Source organism: Brassica rapa, chromosome A07 (assembly GCF_000309985.2).
Source record: "Brassica rapa cultivar Chiifu-401-42 chromosome A07, CAAS_Brap_v3.01, whole genome shotgun sequence".
Classification (NCBI taxonomy): domain Eukaryota; kingdom Viridiplantae; phylum Streptophyta; class Magnoliopsida; order Brassicales; family Brassicaceae; genus Brassica; species Brassica rapa.
Window position 1 is genome coordinate 12,626,637 of NC_024801.2, and position 25,535 is coordinate 12,652,171.

Below are 25,535 nucleotides of genomic sequence, written 5' to 3' on the forward strand. Positions count from 1 at the left end.
ATTTGGAGTGTTTGGAAACATTGATTGCAGTCTTTTAAAAAAAAATATTTTTGTTTGAAAACAAGGATAGTAGTATTAAGAAAAAAAGTAATGGGCTTATGTTTTTTTAAAAAATTGAAACTTATCTAGGCCACTTTTAAAATATACCAAAATGGGTCAATCTAATTCCCTAAAATTTTTTTTTCTAAACTAACCATAAAACAAAATTTAAACTTTATATACATATTTCAAATCAAAATAATAATTCAAATTTGATTTATATCAAAAATTGATTCAAAAATATACATATATTCAAAAATGGATTTTTACTAAACTATTTTTCAATAACCATTATAAAAAAATATTGTCAATATATATAAGAAAAATATAATACAAAGCCCAATTTGAAATACCAACTCAAATTATGGTTTTCATATTTCATATTAAGTTTTAAAAATATAATATATGTAATTATTTATATGATGGTATGTATAAAATACTATTAATTATATGATTACTTATATGATGGTACATATAAAATACGATTAATTATATGATGATAAAATACGATATATAATAATGACTAGGGATGGGCTTTTGGATACCCATACGGGAAATATCTGTTTATTAGATGGTTCTTGGACACTTTCAGCTAACTTTAGTGGATGTGGATGGACATTGATGGATAGCTCTGGGAATAGTCAGCTTATGGGGACAAAAAACTTCCCTCGACGTGAATCAGCCTTGCATTCAGAGGTAGAAGCACTGCGGTGGGCGATGGAGAGTATGCTGCAACACTCGACCTGCCAGAGCTTTGGGACAGACTGTAAGGAACTGATTTCTATGGTTAAGGATCCTCAGGCGTGGCCAAGCTTTGCGACGGAATTGGAGAGAATAGAGACGTTACAGATATGTTTCCCGGACTTCAACATCACTTACGTTCCACGGGCGCAAAATCAGACAGCAGATTTTCTAGCCAAGACTGCTAGATCTTTTCGTAGAGAGTTACATTTTGTTGGTTGTTCTATTCCGGTTTGGTTACCCAGACCACCTCAAGTTTGAGTAATAGAATAGCCTTTTGACATCAAAAAAAAAAAAAAAAAAAAGGATACCCATACGGGTTTAGTTCTGATCGGTTTGTATTTTGGGTTTTCGGGGTCAAAGATTTCAGCCTTATTAGAATGTTTCTAAATTTTGGTTTGAGTTCGATTTGGATCTTTGCGGGTTTGGTTTGAGTTTGGATAACTAATTTAAATTATTTTTAAAGTCTTAAATCATTATATATTTTAAATTTCTCAAAATGTATAAATAAAATAATATATTACGTATAAATTTGAATAACATATGTCATAATACTTAAGCTTAACATATCAATTGGCTTGATTTAAAATTTTGGATACGAAATCAATAATTATTTTAAGTATTTTTGGTGATTTGAGTATACTTTAACTATTTCAGATATTTACTTTTGACAATCTATATATATTTTCAAGTATTTAAACCAATTTAAAAGTATCATTTTTGATATTTTATATACGTTAAATCTAAAAATAATTAATATATATAAGTATATAAATCTATTTTTAGATAAATTCGGATACCCAAATACTTCGGTTCGGATCAGATTCGGTTCTCTAAATAACAAAATTTTGAATAATTAGAATATTTAATCAATTTATGGTTGGGTTTGGTACTATATCTTTGGATCGGTATCGGTTATGTTCCTCGGATTCATTTTTCCAAATCCTAATAATTACATGAAAAACAAATATCAACATATTTTTCAAAATATACACCCGCGCGCCTGCGCGGGTCAAAATCTAGTGTTCATTAATTATGAGTTCTTGTTTTTCTTTCAAAAAATTGTTTACTATAAGCTTTTTGAGGCCTAAGCTTATAACCTCTTTGTATTGGGGATCATAATAGGCTGTGTAATCTCCTTCGCCAATAGTCAAACTCATTATCTTGAACACTCTTCTAGAACCGAAAAACAAAAAAAAAAACTGAAAAGCCAAAGAACTAAATGCTCATTGCTAGCTTAAACCACTATAAAAAAAGTTTACACAGAAAGTAATTATGATAGTTAAATGTGATTTGGTTAATTCGAAAAATAATTGTAGAAGATTGATTAAATTACTAGTCTAGAAAAACAATGATCTGCAGAGTAGAATCATCTTAGCAAAAGAAAATCGGTTGGCTCGCCATAGTCTTTTCCGGTCAAAGTGGTATGAAAATGCCAAAGCATTGATAAATAACTTGTGCGTCTGTTTGTGTATTTTGATCAAGAAGCCAATAGCGGATTGAGCTTAGCCCTCTTATTTTATTTTAAAATTCATACCACCATTCACATGAAAAAGAAAAGGCATGTCATTACTAATATATAAGAAATCCTATATATCTAATTTTGGTCTTAAAGCATTGTACAAAGGTTGATTTTCATGTGCTTTTTGAAGAAGAGAAATAAAATTCACTCAGCCTACACGACTGCTCCATTAAGAAAGCGGAGCTCGAGCAAGAACAGACTGAGAAAGAGCTCGTTCAAGAAGGGGGTGGCTGGGGCATATTCACCAATTGATCAGGAAGAGGAAGAGAGCAGCAGACAGAGGAACAAGAAGCCATGTAGTACTTGTCATAAGTCTGAGACACTTAAAGGAGAAAAGCAGATGGTACAAATTAGTAATTACATTTGAAATTAGACAAGAAAAAACCATTTGCTGTTAGTCTTTGTATCTGTAAATCATTTGCTGTTTTTTCTCCTTCAACTCTATCATTAGTAGTAATCCAAATTATTTGTTTGATACCTTATTATTAGAAAAAATTACATGATCAAAGCATGTTAAGTGACCATGGCGTAGCCTACAAGTTTTCAATGAGTAATTGGTTTAGCAACTCAACAAAACCACATTGTAAATTTTCCAGGAGAAACTGAAAATGTATTTTCTAAAACCAAATTGTGAAATTCTTATTTTAGTCGTCACGATTATTGGAAAACCATGTTATTGCATATTTGCTTATACCAAAGAAAGATCTGTTATCGTAATGCAACGGCCCAGTAATACCTACAGCCCAAAAGACCTTTTAAGAAGAAGCTTCAGCGTTCCACATCGGGGAGCCGAGAGTAAAGGATCTGTGGAGACTTCAGTATAAATAAGCTTCACACTCTACGTTAGAAAATCACGCAGCCATGTGGTGAGCACAAAGCGAACTATTCTTTCGCCTTTTACTAAAGAATACCGTGTGCTCTCCACGCTAAGTGGCATACGCCTATTTTTGGAGGGATCCACTTTCGAGTGGACCCAACATATTTCTAATATAAACTTTATTTGCTGTTAGTTATAACGTGCTGGGGAAAGTAGTTGATAATACAAAATCTAAAGGATTGTGTCATTAGCACTAGATGAATGAGTGCATCTCGGTCTATAACCCACTTGAGAGGCAAGTATGATACCACTCGGAAGTGCAGCCGCAGAGTCAAAAGGTACACACTCAGAGAGGATTAATCCTTTGAGTCTGATCCTGAACTATGGGCTTTTAGGAGAAAACATGTTGATCCTGAAAATTCAGACTATGCAAGAACAGCCATTATTGACATGAGCTGTCACTACGCAAGTACAGGGCAAGAACTCAAGAATATAACAGAAATCACTATGAAATCATCTGACATGAGAAGTTATTAATCCTTATGCAATTAACTAAGTTAAGCAGTCTACAAGAGATAACTCCTGGTGATTCAATCATTTCAGCATTAGTTAAGCTTATACTTAACAAAATCCATACATGGCTCATTCTGAAACTGTGCAAAGTGTATACTCCAAAAATTAGAGGCAAAATCACTCTTCTTTCACCGATGATAATAAGGAAATGATAAGTGTAAAGCTGCACGCCACTTCAACTTGTCCTTCTGTATGTAACGCACAATAGGTTTAGTTAGCTTTTTGTATCGTTTTGATCTCTGATATTATCAAATGTAGAGAAAAGGGAAGACTAGGTTGTCTAACCGGGACGACAGGCAGCCAGGTATGCTTGTTCCTCCGTAGTGATCCACAAGACTAGGCCTCGGCATAAAATCCGGAACCCGAAATCCGAACCGAACCCGACCGAAAAACCCGATCCGTTATCCGACCCGAAATGTAAAAATGTCCGAACGGGTATTGTAGGGTGGTACAAAAAATATCCGAACCCGAACGGGTAACCCGAAAAATCTGAAATTAGTAGTTAATATAAATATTTTAAAATGTATATAAGTATTTCAATTATTAAATTCAATATTTGTGGTTATATGATATATAATAATAAATATTAATTTTTTAATAAATAATTTAAGTATACAATTAGTTATAAATAAGTATTTTATAATTTGCTAATTGAAATAAAAAGTCTACTCTCTAGAAAGAAATACTTACTGTTTACAAATAATGTTTGTTTTCATGCTTGATTTACCATTTTATTGTTATTTTATCAATTTTATGTGTGATATATTAATTTTTATTTAATTTAGATGTTTTTCCTTATGTTTTGCTTTAATTTTTTTGTTTTTTACTTCGGTTATATCTGAACCGAACCGATATAACCCAAATCCGTACGATATATGATTAATTTATGGGTTTTAGGACGCAATACAATTTTGAACCGAACCCGAAATGTTATTATCCGAACCCGACCCGTACTAATAAAATTTTAGTATGGGACCTAGGAGCATAAACCGAAAATCCGAAAACCCGACCCGAATGCCAACGGGTACCCGAACGTCCAGGCCTACACAAGACCGTGATATCTTCTACTTACAGAGAGAGAAATTCACTTAGGAACATACCCTTAGTACATGAACATGACTGATCTCGAAATATCCTGGTTCTTACAGCTTCCTTAGTGTCTCTAGTCTTATCTTTTGACCTCATCTCTGAGGTATCCTCTTCTTCACATACTTAAACTTTAGGAGAAGTTGGCTCCTAAAGAAGGGGTTTAAAGAGAGGTAGAGTTTTAATACACACTCAATTCAGAATCTTATAAGACGAACCACCACAGTAATGTTATCTAACCTGGAAAAGACAAAAGGTGAGAGAGCGCAAAACATATATCCTCTCTCTCAAGTCTCAAGCTCCAAAACTGTTGAGTGGTTTCTTCATCCCAACAGAAGAAAGATATTCCTCTGTACATGCATAACAAAACAGATTGCAAGGCGAAAGATATACTCACGGATGGATGATACAGCTTGAGCCTGACAATCATTCACCTCTTCTATTTACATTTCTGCATAATAAAATTCATAGAGTTATCTCCAGTTTAAGTCAATAAGGTCTATGAGCATCAATCTCTCTTTTGTTCAAAAGCTTGCTATCACATTTACAGTTCACACTGAGATGTATGAGAGAAAAAAAAAAGAAATCAACACTTATGTTCAATATGACATCTTTGCGTACAATTCAACCATAACTTTCTACTTCGTAACGATAAACGCTAGTGTTATTACGTAATCGATCTTCAAACAAACATGTCACAGTTAACATCTTACCAAGCACAAGGACGTCAATCTCTCTCGCCACTGGTGCGAAACTCTCAGTGAGCTCTTCTTTCCGCTTCGTGGAAGCCGAGCACGGTGGGTTTGGTTCGTTTCCAGGTTAATGGTTTACGTGTTTTTAGAACTTGGTATATAATTTAGTTTGTAAAACAATAACCATCAGGTTTCGTGGTGTAGTCGGTTATCACGTCAGTCTAACACACTGAAGGTCTCCAGTTCGAACCTGGACGAAGCCATTTATTTTTTTTTCCTCCACCCGCCCGGGAAGGGAAGACTTAATGGGCATAACTATAGGGCTCGCTCGACAATCAAATCAGATTCAGATCCATGAACGCCTTGTAGGCTCGTCTGCCTGCTTTGATTATGAGTTCTTGTTTATCATTTTTGTAGTTTTGTTGTTTGTGTGGTTATTTTCACTGTCAACCTCAAGAAAAACCAGTACGACTGTAAAATGCTCACGACCACGTGATAAATACTTATAAAAACTATGAGTGGGTTAAAGAAACAAACAGTTTGTTCTTTTTCTCCTGTGTGGTTTGAAGCTGCCATACTGCTCGTGAGTCACTAGAACCTCCAAACAATCATCAACGTACGTTTTACAACTATTAACGTAACCGACAAAGTCTAGCTAGGACCAACCAAACTAAAACACAAAATGTCCTAACGAATACAATAAATATAACTAATTAAAAAAAAACCATATATAGTGCTTTATATTAGAAGCAGTGCACCACTGAATCTGAACTCTCCAGAAGTATGGCTCTGTTTCTGAAGCCTCTTATCATCTTCCTACATGATTCATGGCTTGCCCTCCTCTCTCTACTGGTAATCAAGATGTTTGACTTTCTCCATCATTCACTCGCTCTGTTTGTATGCTCTGACAATAATTTCTTCCTTTGTCTCATGAGAAGAACTATGGATGGAGCTCTGAAGAGGCAGCTGGAATTCCAAAAAGACTCCAAGCATCCATTAAAACGACATGGGGGCGACAATTGAGGAGTTCACTTATGGTTCCACTATTCAAGTGTTTGGTGGCTTTTTGCTTGATAATCTCCCTCTTAGTTTTCATAGAGGGTGTTTACATGAACCTTGTAGTACTCTACGTTAAGTTATTTAAGCGAAAACCCGAAAAGGTTTATAAATGGGAGCCTATGCAAGAGGACATTGAGCTCGGAGATGAATCATATCCCATGGTCCTTGTCCAAATCCCAATGTACAACGAGAAAGAGGTATGCATTTTATAATTTATATTATGGACTGACATATTAATTAATATTAATCTCAAAACTATATATTTACAATAAATATATAAATATGTGAGATTCCTAACACTCACGACGTGTTCTTACACCGCAGGTCCTTAAATTATCTATAGGTGCTGCATGTAGACTAACATGGCCATTGGACCGCTTAATTGTTCAGGTTTTAGATGATTCCACTGATGAAACCATCAAGGTCTCTTGCTAACCAACTCTATTAATTTATTGGACATATATGTGTATTTCTAAAATTATTAATGTGAAAGGGATTGAAAAGCAGGAGCTGGTGAACACGGAATGTGCAAAATGGGAAAATAAAGGCGTGAACATTAAGTGTGAGAGGAGAGACAATAGAAATGGCTACAAAGCAGGAGCTCTCAAACAAGGCATGAAACACAACTACGTGAAGCTTTGCAACTACGTAGCCATATTTGACGCTGACTTCCAACCGGAGCCTGATTACCTCCAACGCTCTGTCCCGTTCCTTGTTCATAACCCTAATGTTGCTCTCGTTCAAGCTCGATGGAGATTCAGTACGTAGACTATGGTATCTCATATTTGACACACTTATAAGAAGTATAAATTATTATTATTTTTTAAAAAAATTATTTTTAATTATTAAACCTTTTATGAACTTTCAGTTCAAAACTAACTGGACAATAAAGTGATTGTTTTTAAAAAATGTATAGAATGACGGATGTTCTTTCAGAATGAAAAAGAAAACCAATTCACTTTCACCAAATTTCTCACTAAGCATATTTCGAGTCAATCATAATATTTAATTAATTATATTTTATCTTAAGGTCAATTTAAATTTCTCGTACATTATATGATTAGGGCCCTTAGATTTTTCTGTCTAGGAATCCTAACAAAAGTCTACTATCAAATTGAGTGATTCTGTGTGTGGGGTTCATGGCACAGTAAACGCAAACAAGTGCTTAATGACAAGGATACAGGAGATGTCACTAAACTACCACTTTATGGCAGAGCAAGAATCTGGATCCACTAGACATGCCTTTTTTAGCTTCAATGGTGCATTTTCCTATCTAAACATTTAAGTTATTCCATGTTAATCACGCCATTTAATTACATACAAAATTCGAATCTCTGTCAGGAACTGCGGGTGTATGGAGAATGGCGGCGATGGAAGAGGCTGGAGGATGGAATGACCGAACCACCGTAGAAGACATGGACTTGGCTATTCGTGCTGGTATCCTGGGATGGAAATTTGTCTTCCTCGATGACCTCACGGTATTAGATTCTGTCCTTAATTAACCATTAAATTTAATAATCTTACCTGCCTAATCTTAAAAACGTATCACATGTTAACTTTACTCATCGTACTGAATTATAGCCATTAAGTAACACTCTCGTCTTGAGTTCAATAATATCTATAATGAATTATTGATGTATTCACATGTCTATGAAAATCATTACATTTTGCACATGCACACTTTGTAGGTGAAAAGCGAGCTACCTAGTAAATTTAAGGCCTTTAGATTCCAGCAGCATCGATGGTCCTGTGGTCCAGCCAATCTCTTCAGGAAAATGATTATGGAAATTATTCGCAATAAGGTATTTTTCCAATTTATATATTTCATCTTGAAACACAAACGTGTCCACATTTACTTGCCTCACAGGCCAGAACTATTTTGTTTTGTTTTTGGTCCATCATTTTACTATGAGAGACAAACGTGTCATCTGATATGAGGCTGACGTACACTTTTTTTTTTGTTGATTCATCAAGTGATGTTGATTTTTTGGTGTTTTTTTTTTTCTTTCTTCTAACTAATATATCATTTTTTGTTCAGTTTTTTTATTTTATTTTATGCTTTCATAGGAAATAGAGATTAATGCTGAACTTGATTTGCTATTGTAATGGCCTAATGGGTTAGAAGATCGGTTTGGTTCAGTCTAGTGTTCATTACTATAAACATGTCATTTGAAAGATTGATTTATTTTCGTTATGTAAGTTCTAACCCTAAAGCTACAATTCTATATGTAATAATGAGCAGAGAGTGACGTTATGGAAGAAGTTGTATCTCATCTACAGCTTCTTTTTCTTACGGAAGATCGTAGTCCACTTCTTCACTTTCTTCTTCTACTGCGTTATTCTTCCTACAAGTGTCTTCTTCCCTGAAATTAACATTCCAGCTTGGTCAACTTTCTACATTCCCTCTCTGATCACTCTCTTTATTGTCATCGCTACACCAAGGTTAATTAGTACTATACTTCTTGATTCATTTTGTTCAATATACAACCTAATCGTATTAACTATTATCCTTTACTGTATTTTAGATCATTCTATCTCGTGATATTTTGGGTCTTGTTTGAAAACGTGATGTCCATGCATCGTACAAAGGGAACATTCATCGGCATACTTGAAGGAGGAAGAGTGAATGAATGGGTTGTTACTGAGAAGCTAGGAGATGCTCTTAAGACTAAGCTACTTCCTCAGATTGTAAAACCTCGTAACGGGTGTTTCCAAAGGTATCTAGTTAATTAACTAATCAAAGACAAATAAACCTAATATACTATACCTAGACATTGGGCTGGTCCACGTCTATTTGTCCATGTCGAGATGACCATTTCTTGTTTGCAATTTTAACAGTAAAATTGATTTTGTGATTTTACGAATAAAACATGATTTTATGATTTTTGCGAGAATTCTTTTTTTTTTTTTTTATGGTTTTAGCAAAAAAATTGTTTTGCAGTTTTAGCGGAAACTAAAACCTCGATTTTGTAATTTAGACGAAAACTTGTTTACGAAAATATCCGATTTTGTGATTTTGGTGTAAAAACTCGATTTTAAAATTTTGGAAGAAAAGTTGATTACATTTTCAGTGAAAAACTTAATTTCAATTAAAAAAAAATCTAATTTTCCAATTTGGCAGCCTTACTTAGAAAAGTGTTTGGTTTATTGCAGCATGAACTCGAAGGAGATAATGATGGGGACATACATGTTGTGCTGTGCATGCTATGGAGTTCTCTTTGGGGACACAATGTTATATCTCTATCTCTTCATGCAAGCGGTTGCTTTTCTGGTCTCTGGAGTTGGCTTTGTGGGAACTTAAAAATATTACACTAAGACATCTTTTGGTTCCTAATCAAGAACTTGGTTTGATGCTTGATGAGCCGTTAAGTTGTAGTTTGATAATCTATTGTCTAGCTACGTTAGTTGTATATGTCGTGTATTGAATAAGATGATGATGTAATAACATTAACAAAAACAAGGAGATGGTGTAATCCACCAGAAAATCAAGAAATCTCTGAGAAGCAGATTCTAGGTAAAAACAACAACAGGCGAAAAGTGAAACAGACACTTCTCGCTGGTCGATCAGATCTAGACGCTTTTTTTTTGGGGTTAGCAGTAACATATACCCTTTAAAGCAACTTCACTGACCGACTCCTTTCACTGGACTCATGTGCCAAAGAGTTGCAACCTTCGTCTCTCCAGCTCAAGCTGTGGTGAGGGAAAACATGCATTAATATCACAGAGACAGAGAGGCTTAATTAACATTAGACACAGTAAAATGAAAGTGAGGCTTACCACTTTCTTGACTCGGTTGTTGGCAGCATCAGTTCCTCCAAAGACACAATCGGAAAGATAGGGGCTACGTACCCGTACTTCTTTCATCACCAATATGTCTGACTTTTCCCATTGCACAGGAAGCCTGTAATACAAATCATATTCGATTCATTAGAAAGAGACAAATCATTCTTCTGCTGTACTTGCTGAAACGAAATTAGAAACAATGAAAATTTCAAGATATATGAAGTCCAAAACCATGCATATCACAGAGAAGACTAATAACGAATCCTTTGAAGCCAGAGCACACAACATATGTAGTCTAAAACCATGTTGAACTTGGTAACGCAAAAACAACTCGAGAGCAGACAAAAGTACATTTACTACTCTCTCTCAGTAATTCGATTCAAACACCATACTCTCCTCTCTCTCTTTTTTTTCTTACAGCGATGCTATAAAAACTAGACTCCATAAAGGATCTCGGTTTTAAGTCTACCACCAGTAGCCAATGGTAGTCAAACAGTACAGCTCAAGGGAGAAAAAAAGACAAACGCTGCATACATTATGTTTGAAACTGAACATCAACAAGCAAACTAGAGCAATACAGCACCGAAAGTCATGTCCAGAATCCAAAAATTTAACTAAACAATAACACAAGGAAAGTTCCCTTCAAAACAAACAACTAGTAGATAAACTAAGCAAGCTATCACTTTCAAAAACGTTAAAAAAAGAAAAAAGAAAGAAGTTTTACGTCTTAGACAAGGCGTCGAAGATACTCTGCGCCTCAGCGGTAACACCAACACCCATTCTCTCAGCATCCGCTTCCGCTTGCCTGCCTCAAATACATATTCTCCCACTTAAGCTAAAAAAACTTTGCATGCAAAAAAACAAAAGGATTCGACTTTAACTAATTCACCTGACAGCAAGTGCTTCTTTAGCTCGGAGACCGTCGAGATTAACCCAACAGCTGTCCGTAAGAAGCGGCTCCTCGGTTTTGCCCAGATACGAAAGCCCTGTAATGAAACTCGCATTCACCATCCGAGTGTTCTTCGAGTGCCCAGGTCTCGGTTTCGAACCCTCTTGTGGAACAAAAAAAGCCAATCACTTTCGTCAAGGATTCATCAAATTAAACCAAAAGAATAATAATAAAAAGAAAATTAGAGTTCGAAAAGGATATCGAAAACGACGAAGTTGGGGATTGGATCGTAGGCCATGACGATCCCTCTGAACTCATCTCCGGTGATTAGCTTCACCGAGTAGATATTCCCTTTAGCGAATTTCTCGCCTTCGCTTCCTCCGATGGCGTTGGCTACCGATGCTCCTGCTGGATCCATGGCGGCCGCCGTGAATCGCGCCTTCCGAAACGCCGATGTACTAAAACGTGAAATGTTTATATGCATGCCACGATATGGGCCTTCTTTTAGCCCAATTACTTAAATGGGCCTTTTGGAGATTATATAAAACGATGCGTTTTATTTCGTTTTACTAACGTCTGAACCGGAAATTCGATCTAAAACCAAATTACAGTACTTATTAGAAGTGGTTGTGATTGGCTCCACGCCTCCACCATGCAGGAACTTACACGTGACGTGACTTATATTCAATGGGTGCACCAGTGCTAAAATATATAGCTGATATATTAACTAGTAGACATTGAATTTGAATTAAGGTTGTACAACTTCACTTTTGCCATCTAATACACCAATTTTTTTTTAATGATTTTGTACATAAAATGGTAAATAGTAATATTATTATGGGTGCACTTGCCCCCACATCTCTCAACCTGCCTTCGCCGGGCAAGAGCATGTGTTGTTACCACCTCATCCCATTTGTTGTTATTCCAATTTTCTTGCAACTTGCTGTTTATATGATTGTAGTAGAGGTATGTCTCTGATCATATTCTTATACCTGTTGTTTTCTTCCTGTATTTGTATAGACTCACTCTCTTGTTTTTATATGTGCGGTTCAAACTTTAAGCATAATGCGGAAAGATAAAACATAAAATGATTCACCCTTGAATGTATTATGTAATATGATATACTAATTTTTCTTCAATCAAAACATTATTGGCAAATAAGGCTCACCATAAACACCCTATTAACTTGGTGACTATATAGTATATACATTTACATAATTTCTCGTCTTTATATAATTTGAGCAGCTGGAAAATGAATTCAAATACCTCCACGTTCTTAATTGGGACTGTTTCTTTTATCAAGTTTCATCAGCAACCTCTCATTTTTGGTGTCTAGAGCCTTCTCAATGTAGGAATAGTCTCACCCAAACCACCCTTCGAGTTTGCGTAGATAATTAGCTGCAGTTCCTTAACACAATCCATCACCAAAGGTAGCTCGATGCTCTCTATACGGATGCTCCGTGATGCCAAATCAGCAAACATGGCTATAGCTTCCATGCAAAGGAAGGAATTTCTTTTGAGTTATTATTATTATGTACCTAATCATCCAAACACATGATCGTAAAAATGAAGAGCAATATTTTAGATCTACTGTAGTGTTGCAATCACTAGGATACTTTAAAGAAAATATCAACTCTTGTCAAAAAAAAAACGTTGCAATCAAGGATACTATGTTCGAAGTGATTATATTATTTAAAACCATTTTGAACGTCATCTTAATCACAATGTTGGTCCACATAGTTATGATGTTCTTTAAAGAGGTGATAAATGATATCCAGTTATATGTAAAATGTGCTGCAATTCACTTATTTGGTACTTTGTTGAACTAAATAAATAGATGTTATAGATTCAGTGGCCATCCAAGGGCGAAGCTAGAAGAATTTTCGAATGACTGCGTATGTGATACAAAATGAAATGAAAGCCAAGGGGTCAACAAACTTAAGACATCAGTAGGGGCACAAGATCACTCTAACCCTCTTTCCAAGCTGATTTTGTGCTATTTTACATACTAAATGCATAATATCAATAATATTACGGGTGCACTTGCCCCATTCATGCACTGGCTACCCCCCTGTGGCCATCCCGCACAATCAAAGCCATAATTAAGTGAGAAGATAACTGAAGCGGAATAGAATCCTCCTTCAGATATTGAACCATTTTCACGTCAGTAATCCTACACACGTCGCATGAACTGAGATAGCAAATGATTGACATACGTCAAATGAATTTTATGTGGGTATTTTGAAAAGATATTATTATAGCTCGCCTCATTTCAATGTATAGATTAAATTTTATACATAAATTAGGATCTAGAACAACTAAGATAGATATATAAGCAAACGAGGCATGATATTTGGTATGCACACCAATATATTCATCTACCGACATGGTTGGGTGAGATATCAATGCAGAATGCAAATGCATAAGATTTGCTTAAATTTACAAGGACCCATAGGATGAACAATTAGTTGGATGGGTTGCTGCAAATTTAATGCAATTACCATATCAATCGGGCTTCTAAAAATCTCTCTATAAATAGAAACGTTCATTGGCAAGCTTAATATCATAAACAAATATTTCTAATAATAATCGAGCTTGTTTAGTTAGAAAATGGGATTGAGTGGTGTTCTTCATGTGGAGGTTGAGGTTAAGTCTCCAGCAGAAAAGTTCTGGGTTGCACTCGGTGACGGTATCAATCTCTTTCCCAAAGAGTTCCCAAGGACTACAAAACAATGCAAGTTCTTGCCGGAGATGGCAACTCTCCTGGCTCCATTCGCCTCATTATTTATGGAGAAGGTATTCTGTCTCATTTTATTGTTAATTTGTTACCATATATTGTTTCTTATTCAGACGTGACTAGAGAGGGCCCGAGAATGAGTAACGAGTACGGTATTACATTCATGAAAAGATTTTTTTTATCACAACATGGACAAACCAAATATTTTAACAAAAGAATCATTCATGTTTCTTGATTGGCAAAATCATCACATTTTCTCATTAAATTGTTTTACCCTTTCATTGTTTATTAATAAGTATATACTTTACCATATAAAGGATCCCCACTGGTGAAAGTATCGGCGGAGAGAATCGAAACAGTGGATCTGGAAAACAAAAGCATGACGTACAGTATCATCGGCGGTGAAATGTTGGAATACTATAAGACATTCAAAGGAACCATCACCGTAACTCCCAAGGGCGGTGGCAGCATTTTGAAATGGTCTGCTGAGTTTGAGAAGACCGGCCATGAGATTGAAGATCCACACGTCATCAAGGACTTTGCTGTCAAGAACTTCAAAGAGATCGATGAGTATCTCCTTAAACAATCCAGCGTCTAAAACTCTAGAAGCTTTTATTATGTATAAGGGGGTTCGATCATCTCTATCAGTTTTATTGTTGTCTAACTAAGAAGTTAAATAAAGTGGAATCTCCTTATGAATAATCATTTTAATGATTCCGAAGTCTGAGTATTGGAGATACACGTGTCTTTGAATATTCGTATATGCATGATATCTTGGTAGTACATTTTATTAACACACGATTTAAACAATTCAACAATGCTTTCTGTTGACAAAAAAGGCTTGTAGTTCACCTATTTAGAAAAGTTTTCCGGTTTTAAAATAGCCAGTAGGCCATAGGATTTATACCAAAGCCTAACTAGAAAGAGTTTTGATCGCACATTATTGAAAAATATTATAATAATTTAATTTATTAGTGTTTTAAAAACTTGAATAAGGTTTCATAAACACGATGTTTTTAAACTTTCCGAATTTTTATAGTTTTTTTTTTTTTGAACAAACTAATTTATAGTTTAGTAATATAAAAAAAAATATTGCATTGCATGCATGTTTCTTTTGAACGTCACTAAGATACAATATATATATGTCTAAAAATAGTTACTTCATTGTTTTGTTATTTGTGACGTAAGAAATAGTTTTAAACACATTGGATACTCATATAGTAAACAAAAGTTAGTAATTTTTTTTTTTTAAATGGGCTTAAAATTAGTAAGTTGAGTGACTTAAAACTGCATGCAGATGTTTATTTTTCATTATATATACTCATTGGTCAAAACTATTCTCAGTTCATGGAATTCGTATCAGCCCACATAATTAGTTTTAGAGATACAAACAAATGGTTCCAGTTACTTTCTAAGTTAAGCAGATAAAAAAAAACAGCACGTTTTCTATATGGTATAATGCAAGGATCTGCAACTGGTTCATAAAAAAAAAACTGGTACATTTCAAGAAAAAACTATTTTTGGTGACTCATGCAGTTATGACAGAACAATTTGTCAAATCTATCTTATTAAAACATAAGTCTAAATATAGATTCACCCTAAGATTTACCACTTATTTACAATAGAATGTCACTGAAGTATTAAATAATCTTAAGTTTAAGCAAGAAATGTCTTTTCCTAATTTAACTAAATCATTTTCTAAATAAATTTTTGCTAAATTTTCATGTTCAAAATATTTCCTAAAATGATTTAGCTAAATTTTAGGAATATCTACTTTATTAAAACATGAGTATACGTATAGAATAATCCTAAAAATTACACAATATTTACAGCCAAATACCATTGAAAATTAAATTAATCTCACATTAAAAATAATTGACTTTTCAACATATTCATTGTTTTCCTAAAATAACTCAAACGAACTAAAAAAAAAGGAAACCGATTATTAATAACTCAAACGAACTACATTGTTTTCCTAAATGCGATTTCTACGACTATAATAAATGAACTACATCAATTTAGAATCCAGAATATTAAAACAATCACAAAATCTTTTATGTTACTCTTATAATAAATGAACAAGCATAAAATCTTAAATAAAAATTTACGCCTACACTTCCGGAACAAGCATAATGTCTTATCATGTTTTTTACATTTTGTTTTTACTTTTCCAAATTACTTCATTAATTTTATTTACCATTTTAATTCTATTTCATTTATTTTACATATTAACCATAATAATTTCATGTGTCTAAATGAAATTACTCTATTAGTGACAAGAAGTCAAATCGGTTAACAAAATTATTTTTATTTGTTTACGAAATCATTTAGACATAGTCATTCATGTATTCGTTCAGATACATATCGATTTTTATGGATATCAAATTTTTGGATTTAAAGTTAAACTATGTTCGGGTGTTATAAATTTTGAACAAGTTCAAGTTGGATTCTTCCAGATCCGGGTAAGTTTGTAGGAACCTAAAAATATTTAAATAACCTATATGTTTTAAAAGTATCACTAAAAAATTTATAAAAAGTAAAAACCAAACCGCACAGATGTGCGGGTAAGCTCTAGTCTAATCTATTAAATTAGGATCATGACCTATTGATATAGGTTTAGTCCAAGTAATTATTTTATAACTGCATCTAAACAACCATAACCACCTTTTAAATATTGATACATGTTATGTCTAACTATTTATTACTAACAATAACTAAATTTTTACGTTTAATTTATAACCTCTTTTTTCTATTTCCTATATTCTAAGAACTCATAACTCTCATTTATACTAAATAAAATTCACGAATATTATATATAGTGAAAAAATTAAATATAAATTAGAATTCACGAAATAATGTAGAACAATGGCAGTTAATTTAATATTTGTTAATAATTATTACCTATATTAGTAATTTTACGTTAAACGGTAGCTCCTCTAATAATAATAAGGTATAAATAGTACTTTTAAAATTCAACCATTTCAAGACTCATTAATTTTTTGGCATCTTGATACCACCGGGAAGAAGAAAAACAAACTCTTTCCAAACAAGTACAAGCTTATCGACAAATATTATTTATACAAGTTTAATATTTATTAAATTAAACTACTAAAACAAAATGAAATTGAAATAACAAATGATGAAGCTAACAAAACCATAATGCGGGTCTGAATTATTTTAAATTCTTAATTAATAGTTCCATTTAAAATAAAAAATTTAAATCATGTAAAGTAAATTATATAAAATTATAGAAAAAGTTTAAAACACCCAAAAATGATTTTTTCAATACAGATCGGGTTAAAATATAAAATATTTTATTTAAACTAAAATAATAAAAATAAAATCAGTGTGAAATAGGTTTAACAACGGGTTAAATAAACAAAATTATAACATGGATCAGAATTATTTGGAGTTTTCAAAAATTTAGTCATATTTAAAATAACAAAAATAAGTCATATAAATAAATTGAAGACAAATTTCATAAAAAAATAAAATTTATAATTGATTATTGATTATAATTTTCATTACGTAAATTACTTTTTCAACAAAATATTAACCCCGCATTTTTAAGCGCGGATCAAAAAATATACCCGCCCTTAGAGAGACGGGTCATAATCTAATCTTATATATTAAAACAGAAGTCACAACTTTGATTCATGTGTGATTTTTTTTTAAAATGGACTCTCACTAGAAATCAGTTATCATTCATTTATTACTAATAATATGAATTAATAATATATCATTCATAATATAACTTCGACTCCTAAAAATCCGGGTTGGTTAACAAACTCACCTTGATTCATGTATGATATTTTTATTTGGATCATCATTTAATTTTTTTATTAAATGTATTTCCTTAATGCTAATATATAATCTTTTAACTACTTAAATCATAATATAATTTGATATCTTTTAATTTAAATATAAATATATATTTAATTTTTTTTAACAATTTTTTTGAAAAACATTATAACAATATCTTAATTATCAAAAATTGTATATAAATATTTTCACTAATTTTGTAATTAGTGATGAAATTAATGTTATTATACATTTATATATATATATATATACACTCAGTTATCTTTTATGAAATAAAAAAATTATATCAATTTTTACTATTTTATAGTTATATCTATCGTTATAAAATAAAACATTGTATTTAACTAAATATGGTAAAATTATTTTAAACTGATAAATTAATATATTTTATTTTCACAAACATTAAAATTTATGTTAGAAATATAATATGTTGGTAGAACGGGTTAACATTAGTAAATTAGATAATTCATGTATAAAATTAACTTACCTTAAACATAAAAAAATATTGATAAAGGAAATATAGCGCTTTGAATTAAAGTTTATGATCATAATAATTGAATAAAAAATATTTTTTAAATATATATAATAAAAATACCAAATATATGTGATGATTTGAAATAATCAGTTAACTTACAACATGAAAACTATCAAATTTTTATATTTAACATAATTATATATATAAACATTTAAATATATAAGTAACTTAAAAAATATATTCTAATTATGTAAAATATATATAAACATGAAAATTAATACCCGCACGGTTGTGCGGGTCCAAATCTAGTTTTTGTTTAATTGTTATTTCTTGTTAAGAAAGAAATGAGCACAAACTATCGTCTTCAATGGCAACACTTATACTTTTCCAACGGACCATCCAATTTTCCTTTATACAAAATTTTTTCTCTGAGCATCACTTAATCATCATTTGGATAAACTAAAAGAACAGGTTAATATATATTTCCAATTAAAATTTTGTTAGAAAAAGTTCTGTATTTTTCCATGTACCTATTAAATCAAAGCATACAATCTTCAATTTGATCAACACAATTTGTGTATTTTCAACTTGTCTTATTTTAGTGAAATCTGTAGTGGTATTCATAGCCAAACCAAATAAAAATTTCTAAAACTAATTTCTAAGTTGGTTATTGAAATCACCTGAACAATCAGTAATGGAAACCATTTTAATTTCTTTATCCACATCACATATATGTACTTTTTTGAACATTGCATATATATATATATGTACTTTCCTTTAAAATGTAATAAAGAATCAAAATGCAATTGCTAAAAACTTGTAAATCTAATCAGAAATTCAACTTTAATTTGTTGAAGTTAAAGGAAGAAATTATATATTAGTTCTTCCAAATACTCATCGTTCTAATATATTACTAAAAATCAAGCACAACTAAAAGTAAAAAAACAAAAACCTAAACATTTTTCAAGCGACAGTCAAGTTGTAGCACAATCTTCAATTTACATAAAGTAAACTGACCAGACGTTCGCTCTAATATTTTCTTGGGAGAGAAATCCCTGGTCACCGTTGTGGAAAGTGACGGTGATAAACACGTGACCATGACTTGTAGTGGATTTTCTCCTGTGAAGCCTTCCAACAGGAACCACCGCTCACTTCGCCTGCGCCGGCTAATTTTACATTTTCAGACCCGTCGGTTCCACGGACCCAGGTTGCAAACGATTATTTTTTGCTATTACAATTTCTGAAAAATAAAACAAAGTAATATTAAAAAAAAAACTAATGAAACCATGCATGTGACAAAGGTTATTACTTTTCTTGCGCATCAAGCAAGACTACGACTGCTTATTATCCAATAAACTGATGTACTAAGCGTTTTTGTGAAACGCACATATGTGTTGCAGACAGGAAAAAATTTACGAGAGCATTTGTTACTAGTAATATCATGATATTCATTAGTCATAACCATTTTTAATTTCATCACATACACATCAATCTGTTGATACTAAACGATAATCAATTACGACATAAATTACGCTTGGTTAGAGTTCGTTTATACAGCTGATATCAGTTAATATGGTCTTCGTAATTTATTTATTTTGCCATGTGCTACATGAATCAATTAGGTGGGTGGACTAAAATTGTAAATGCTGGAGCATTTGGCTATATATAGAAATATTCGATATCGTCCAATTAATAAACTGATATGCACGCATATTTTGTGAAACTTAGTTACATGCAGGAAAAGACTAGAGCGTGTCTTCTAATTATTTCATGACAGATACATCGGTTTTTTTTTTGAACTGAAAAAAAAAAAAAAAAAAATTGATAAATGACAGATACATCGGTTTATATTGATAAAAATTCAATATGGCGAAAAAATGAGAAGTGAAGGGTTAAGCAAAGAGCGTAAATGCAAATTTTATCTCTATCTATATAAACACCGTCACCGAAAGGAGTGTAGTTTTACCTCATAAAAATATACTTTCTTGCTAAACAAAATATAAATACGTAGAGGGAGAGAGAGAGAGCATGGCACTCCATGGGGATTCTTCCGGGGAGTTTGACATCAAGTCTCCGGCCGACAAATTCTTTACATCTTTCGCCGACGACATAAGTAGCACTTTTCACATAATATGTAAATCATTTAATTCTTCCACAATTCGTTCACATATATTTCTTTATCATCGATCAAACCCCTTAACTAATTGATGTTCTTTCACCGTAGCGAAGGAGAAAAGAACAGTTACGCTGAGTTTGAATGGGAATCTAGTCTCGGATAGCTACAAGACGTTCAAAGCAACCATCACGGTCACCCCTGCGGAAGACGAGGGCAATGGTAGCCGCGTAGTGTGGACCGTCGAGTTCGAGAAGATTCGCCATGACATCGAGGATCCAATGTGGATCATCGACATTCTTATCAATTATTTAAAGGAGACTGATGAAAATCTTAATATGTAGCTTTTTAAATCACAAGGTGCGTCTTTATTTAGGATCTAACAACTTAGTTGAAAAAGTTTTTAGATATGTTTCTAGTTTATTGCAGTATTTTGTTTTATCACGTTCGGCATATTAGGGTGTATAGACTCGTAAGGCTTTTAAGATGAATGATATATAGATCAATTTGCAAATTATTGTTTTTACTATGGTAAGTTTAAGAAAGAGTAAAAGGTGACATCTATCAGCACAAATTATATGATTTTTGAATTAACTACAAGTCTACTCCTAACTTTGGTATCTTCAACTTGTTGAATTATATAGGAGAGTATTTTTAATGTTGAATTTCATCCCCTAGACTACATTTGAGAAGTGATTTGTATATGTGTCATCACTACATTAACTTTCACAAAAAATGATGACATGGTTTAAAAAAAATATGATATGGCATAAATCTAATTGTGACATGTAAAATTTACTATATTTAGATTTATGTTTTTGGTAAGATTTTTCTTAAATATAATAATGATGATTTTCTATATACAGATTTATATTTTGGAAAAGTTTCATAATATAGTAATAACTAATAAATTTTATATCAAAAATATTTTTTCTCAGTAAATATTCATTTTGGTAAGATTTTATGATATCTAATAACTTTTCTATATCTATTAAAATAATATGTTTTTATATATAAATAATAATTACGAATACTAAAATTTTACATCAATATATGAATCATATTTTTATTATTAAAATAAGTGTAGTTTAAAATATATTTTATCAATGTATATAAGTTATTTTTATTTAATGTATATATTATTAGAAATAATTTATATATTTACACATAGACATATTTAAAAATGATGACATAGCTTAAAAGAAATATGACATAAAATAAATCTAATTGTGATATGTAAAATTTATTATATTTAGATTTATGTTTTTGGTAAGATTTCTTAAATATAATAATGATGATTTTCTATATACGGATTTCTATTTTTGGAAAAGTTTCATAATATAGTAATAACTAATAAATTTAATATCAAAAATATTTTTTCTCAGTAAATATTCATTTTGGTAAGATTTTATGATACCTAATAACTTTTCTATATCTATTAAAATAATATGTTTTTATCTATAAATAATAATTACGAATATTAAAATTTTAAATCAATATATGAATCATATTTTTATTATTAAAATAAGTGTAGTTTAAAATATATTTTATCAACGTATATAAGTTATTTTTATTTAATGTATATATTATTAGAAATAATTTATATATTTACACATAGACATATTTAAAAATGGTAATTAAATAAAGAATAATATAATAAAGTAACTTTATAAATTTTAATTATTTTTATCAAAAGTTAAATAATGCAAAATTAAAAGGTCAAAGTAAACTTGAATAAATCAAAATAAAAATAATTACATTATGTTTTATTTTTTTAAACTAATAAAAGTAAAATATAAATATAGAAAATTTATTTATATATAATATTTTTAAATATTTTATATCTGCGCATGGCGTAGGAAAACTCCTAACTTATATATATATATATATATATATAAGTGTGAATTCATTTCTAAAAAGGAAATTTATGTTATTACTAAAGTGCATTTGATCGGCTAGACCATGGGGGTGATTGGTTGGGTTGTAGGAAGTGACTTTAGCTTTAATTTCCATCTACAACCTTAAATACTACCAATCATGCTTTATTTTAGTTTTTAAAGCTACAACCAAAAACCTAAAGCTACAGCAAAAACATACAAAAAATAGTTGTAAAAATCTTATTTTCTAAAGCCCCATCCTTTTAGCTGTAGGAAATTTTAAAGTTACAACCCTTAAAGCTAAATCAAAAATTCTACAGACTAAATTCTAAAGTAAATTTTCTATAGTTACAGTCCAACCAATCACCCCCATGTTTTTTCCTCGGCCAAAAAAGTAAAAGCAGTAAAAACATAAGAATCTGTTTTGCAGTGCATACTGATGAGTTGTCATTTACTTCTTTTGCCTCTGGCCAGCAACATGTCAATAACGCAACGGTCAGTTTCTGAAATTTTTTCTTGCAATAATCAAATTAAAAGCACAGTTTCCAGTTTTGTATTAACTAATGGACCTTTTACTAATGGATACATATACCAAGATCCAAATTAAAATCAGAAACGAAATCGTTTATCAAATTCTCGAACTAAATTGAAGTTGCATACCGATTAACATCCCTAAATTGATAAATTTAAACCAAAACACACTCTATTTTTTTTAAAATTTCAGTGTTCTTCAAATATTAAAACCGGTAAAACATGAAACTAAAATCTAAACTATTAAAACTGAAGTACAAATAAATCTTAATCCTTAGTTTTTCTCAATAATTACCATCCAATGCCACTATCTTATAAATAGCAACTTCCATAAAAATTGTTAAGAAATTAACTAATATTTAGCTACCTAATAAATTTAAAAGATATGCAATCATTCATTTATTTAAAAATCAAAAAGTTAATTTTGCAATCCATAAAAAACTATAAAATAGTCAGATTAATTTATTGGTTTATTAAAAATTAAATTGATCAACATGGTTTAAATTTTTCAGAATAATAAAACTAAGTCAGCTATATTTAATTAATTAGCATCTTCTAATTTAATTAGTATAATAATGTATGTATATAATTTTTAAACGTTTACAAAAATTAAAAATAAATACCCGTGCGGAGGCACGGGTCAAGATCTAGTATCTTATTAAAATCTGAAACATTCGAGGGGATTTATTGATGGTGATGTTTGGTGCATTGTCAAGAGGGAGATATGAGCTGTTAGACTAAGGCGATCCTATAATCTTTATTTTATTTTTCTATTAACGTATATGTTTGAATTAATTAGAAAGAGAATGGTGGATGGGACACATTCTTATTATTTTAGACCTTTCAATTTCGCTTTCTCATTTCCAATCCTTGTCCTAAACTAATCCCTACATCGGCTCCACAAGTTTAAATTGTATTTGGGTTTGTCTAATTGTCTAACTAGATAAAAAACGCCGCTAACTTTTGATAACCGATCAATATCGAGAATGCAATCAAAGCTGTATTAATAAATAATTTACAAGTCTCAGTCTTGGATTGATATTGCCTTCATCCTTTACTGGCTTCACCCATTATCATATCGACTCTGTTTCGATTTTACTAAGATATAACTCTTATGTTCTTTATTTCTGATTGTGTAAGATCGAGTTTTTTCATGAGTTTACGTATGGTGTGGAAGGAGGGTGATGAGTTGTCGTCTCATATCCTTCTTCGATGTGAAATATTTTGTTCGAGATCCGCTTCGAGAGTTTTTCCGCGAGATATAGACTTTGCGTGATATCTGAAGATGTCGAATATAAACATAGAGGCATAGTTTTGGGATCTGTATCTTTTTGATATCATGCTTTGAGATGTTAGAGACCAGTGCGCTGGGTTTAGGGCAAGACCTATGTTTACTTTCGGTTTTAAGATTTATGCGGTGACTAGCCGGCTATCGATTTATCTGTCGCGATTTTAACCTGATTTGTACCGATTTAAAGTCCGCGATAGGTTCTCGGCTTATACGACTTGTTTGATACGAATCGAAGATCTTTCCAGAGACAATTTTTAAGCCAACTGGAAGTGCTAGACCAAAATTTCGGGTTTCTATATAGCGCTATTATCCTTGTGTCAGATGTACGAGAGTCATCTTCGTGAGATGGCTATGTCTGTTTAGGACGTTCAAGAGTTCGATGTGATCAGCACTGGACTTGGCGGCAGATGCCGCCGTTTTGAGTTTTTGCGCAAAATGTGTGTTATCATGTTCATTGTTTTTTTGTGACGAAGGTTTCGTTTTGTCGTTCGGAAAAAATAACTCTTGAGGCATTTCTTGCGACGTCTCGCGATGCCAAAGGTTGCTTCTCCCAAACGGCTGGTTTATTTTTCGAGGATCTAAAAATAATTTGCGGATAAAAATAATTCGATTGGTTAAGATATGTCGGAAACATCGAGGGCGTGGTCAGATGTTTTCGAATTTGAGAGTATACGAGTATACGTATCCACTCCTCCCCTCTTTAATGAGGGGGGACAACTGAATTTGCCTTTCGACAAACTGCCATCGTACTCCTTATGGAGATCAAGCCGTCTCGTAGTTCGGTGATTGCGAGGTGGTTTGTTTAGTGATACTATTTTTTGAGATGCATTGCGTTCCAGGTTCTTGGAATTTTTACGCCTTGCATGTTGGCTATTTCGTAGGAGTATGGTCGGACGACCTTTTCGATTTTATAGGATCCTTCCCAGTTTGCTCCAAATTTTCCCGCGTTTCGTTCAGCGGTGTTTTGGAAGACTTTGCGAAGGACCAGATCCCCTTCATTAAATCTGCGATTCCGTACGTTAGTATTATAGTACTTTGCGGGATGCCCATTTCTCGGTGGGTAGTTTTCCGTCGGTGATGTAGTCTCGAATTGTCTGCAGCCATGGAGTATTGCAGCCGTAATCAGATTGCTCCGATTTCGGTTGTATTGTAACTTCTTCTTCCTCGTTATCTTGACCTTCTATGAGGTTGACGACGATTGGTGGTCCAATGCTCGGGATGTTCGATGAACTCAACCGAAATTACTCTTTTAAGACCCGGGTCAGAACTTGACGCTAGGGCCGCGAGAGCATCTGCCTGGACGTTTTCGGAACGGAGGATTCGCGTAAGAGCAAAACAGCCAAATTCTTGAGCTAGATTTTGGACCAGTTTGAGATACGCGTCCATCCGTTCGTTCCTAGCTTCATACTCTCCGCTAAATTGACTTGCCACTAACTGGGAATCGCAGTAAGCGTGGATGTTGCATATCTTCAAGCCGTGAGCTAAACG

General features: G+C 32.3%; 3 protein-coding genes and 2 non-coding genes across 6 annotated transcripts; 4 read left to right on the forward strand and 1 right to left on the reverse strand.

The window, feature by feature from the left end:
- Positions 1 to 3,159: 3,159 nt before the first annotated feature.
- LOC117127014 lies at positions 3,160 to 3,275 on the forward strand. The gene has a single exon (XR_004449774.1). It is a non-coding gene; the product is annotated as a U5 spliceosomal RNA (small nuclear RNA).
- A 2,384-nt stretch (positions 3,276 to 5,659) lies between these two features.
- Positions 5,660 to 5,733, forward strand: TRNAV-AAC. Its single transcript has one exon. It is a non-coding gene; the product is annotated as a tRNA-Val (tRNA).
- Positions 5,734 to 6,173: 440 nt separating this feature from the next.
- Positions 6,174 to 10,014, forward strand: LOC103829233 (probable glucomannan 4-beta-mannosyltransferase 10). The gene is made up of 10 exons (XM_009104891.3): positions 6,174 to 6,322; positions 6,409 to 6,726; positions 6,854 to 6,952; positions 7,037 to 7,289; positions 7,678 to 7,788; positions 7,871 to 8,007; positions 8,218 to 8,331; positions 8,772 to 8,971; positions 9,055 to 9,246; positions 9,683 to 10,014. The coding sequence occupies exons 1-10, from the start codon at positions 6,254 to 6,256 to the stop codon at positions 9,828 to 9,830; spliced, it is 1,641 nt and encodes a 546-aa protein (XP_009103139.1). The 5' UTR covers positions 6,174 to 6,253; the 3' UTR covers positions 9,831 to 10,014.
- LOC103829232 lies at positions 9,949 to 11,696 on the reverse strand. Of its 2 annotated transcripts, XM_009104890.3 has the most exons (5): positions 11,463 to 11,696; positions 11,202 to 11,367; positions 11,037 to 11,117; positions 10,307 to 10,430; positions 9,951 to 10,219 (listed from the first exon to the last, which is right to left on the reverse strand). In XM_009104890.3, exons 1-5 carry the CDS (start codon positions 11,683 to 11,685, stop codon positions 10,178 to 10,180), a joined length of 636 nt encoding a protein of 211 aa, XP_009103138.2. In that variant the 5' UTR covers positions 11,686 to 11,696; the 3' UTR covers positions 9,951 to 10,177. The 2 variants fall into 2 exon arrangements, with proteins under 2 accessions (XP_018508209.2, XP_009103138.2); XM_018652693.2 differs by lacking the exon at positions 11,037 to 11,117 and having other exon boundaries at positions 9,949 to 10,219.
- A 2,051-nt stretch (positions 11,697 to 13,747) lies between these two features.
- On the forward strand, positions 13,748 to 14,748 carry LOC103829234 (MLP-like protein 423). Its single transcript, XM_009104892.3, is given in 3 exon segments — positions 13,748 to 13,917; positions 13,920 to 13,997; positions 14,256 to 14,748. Coding segments are annotated over 3 exon segments (465 nt in total). The 5' UTR covers positions 13,748 to 13,811; the 3' UTR covers positions 14,537 to 14,748.
- The last annotated feature ends 10,787 nt before the right edge of the window (positions 14,749 to 25,535 follow it).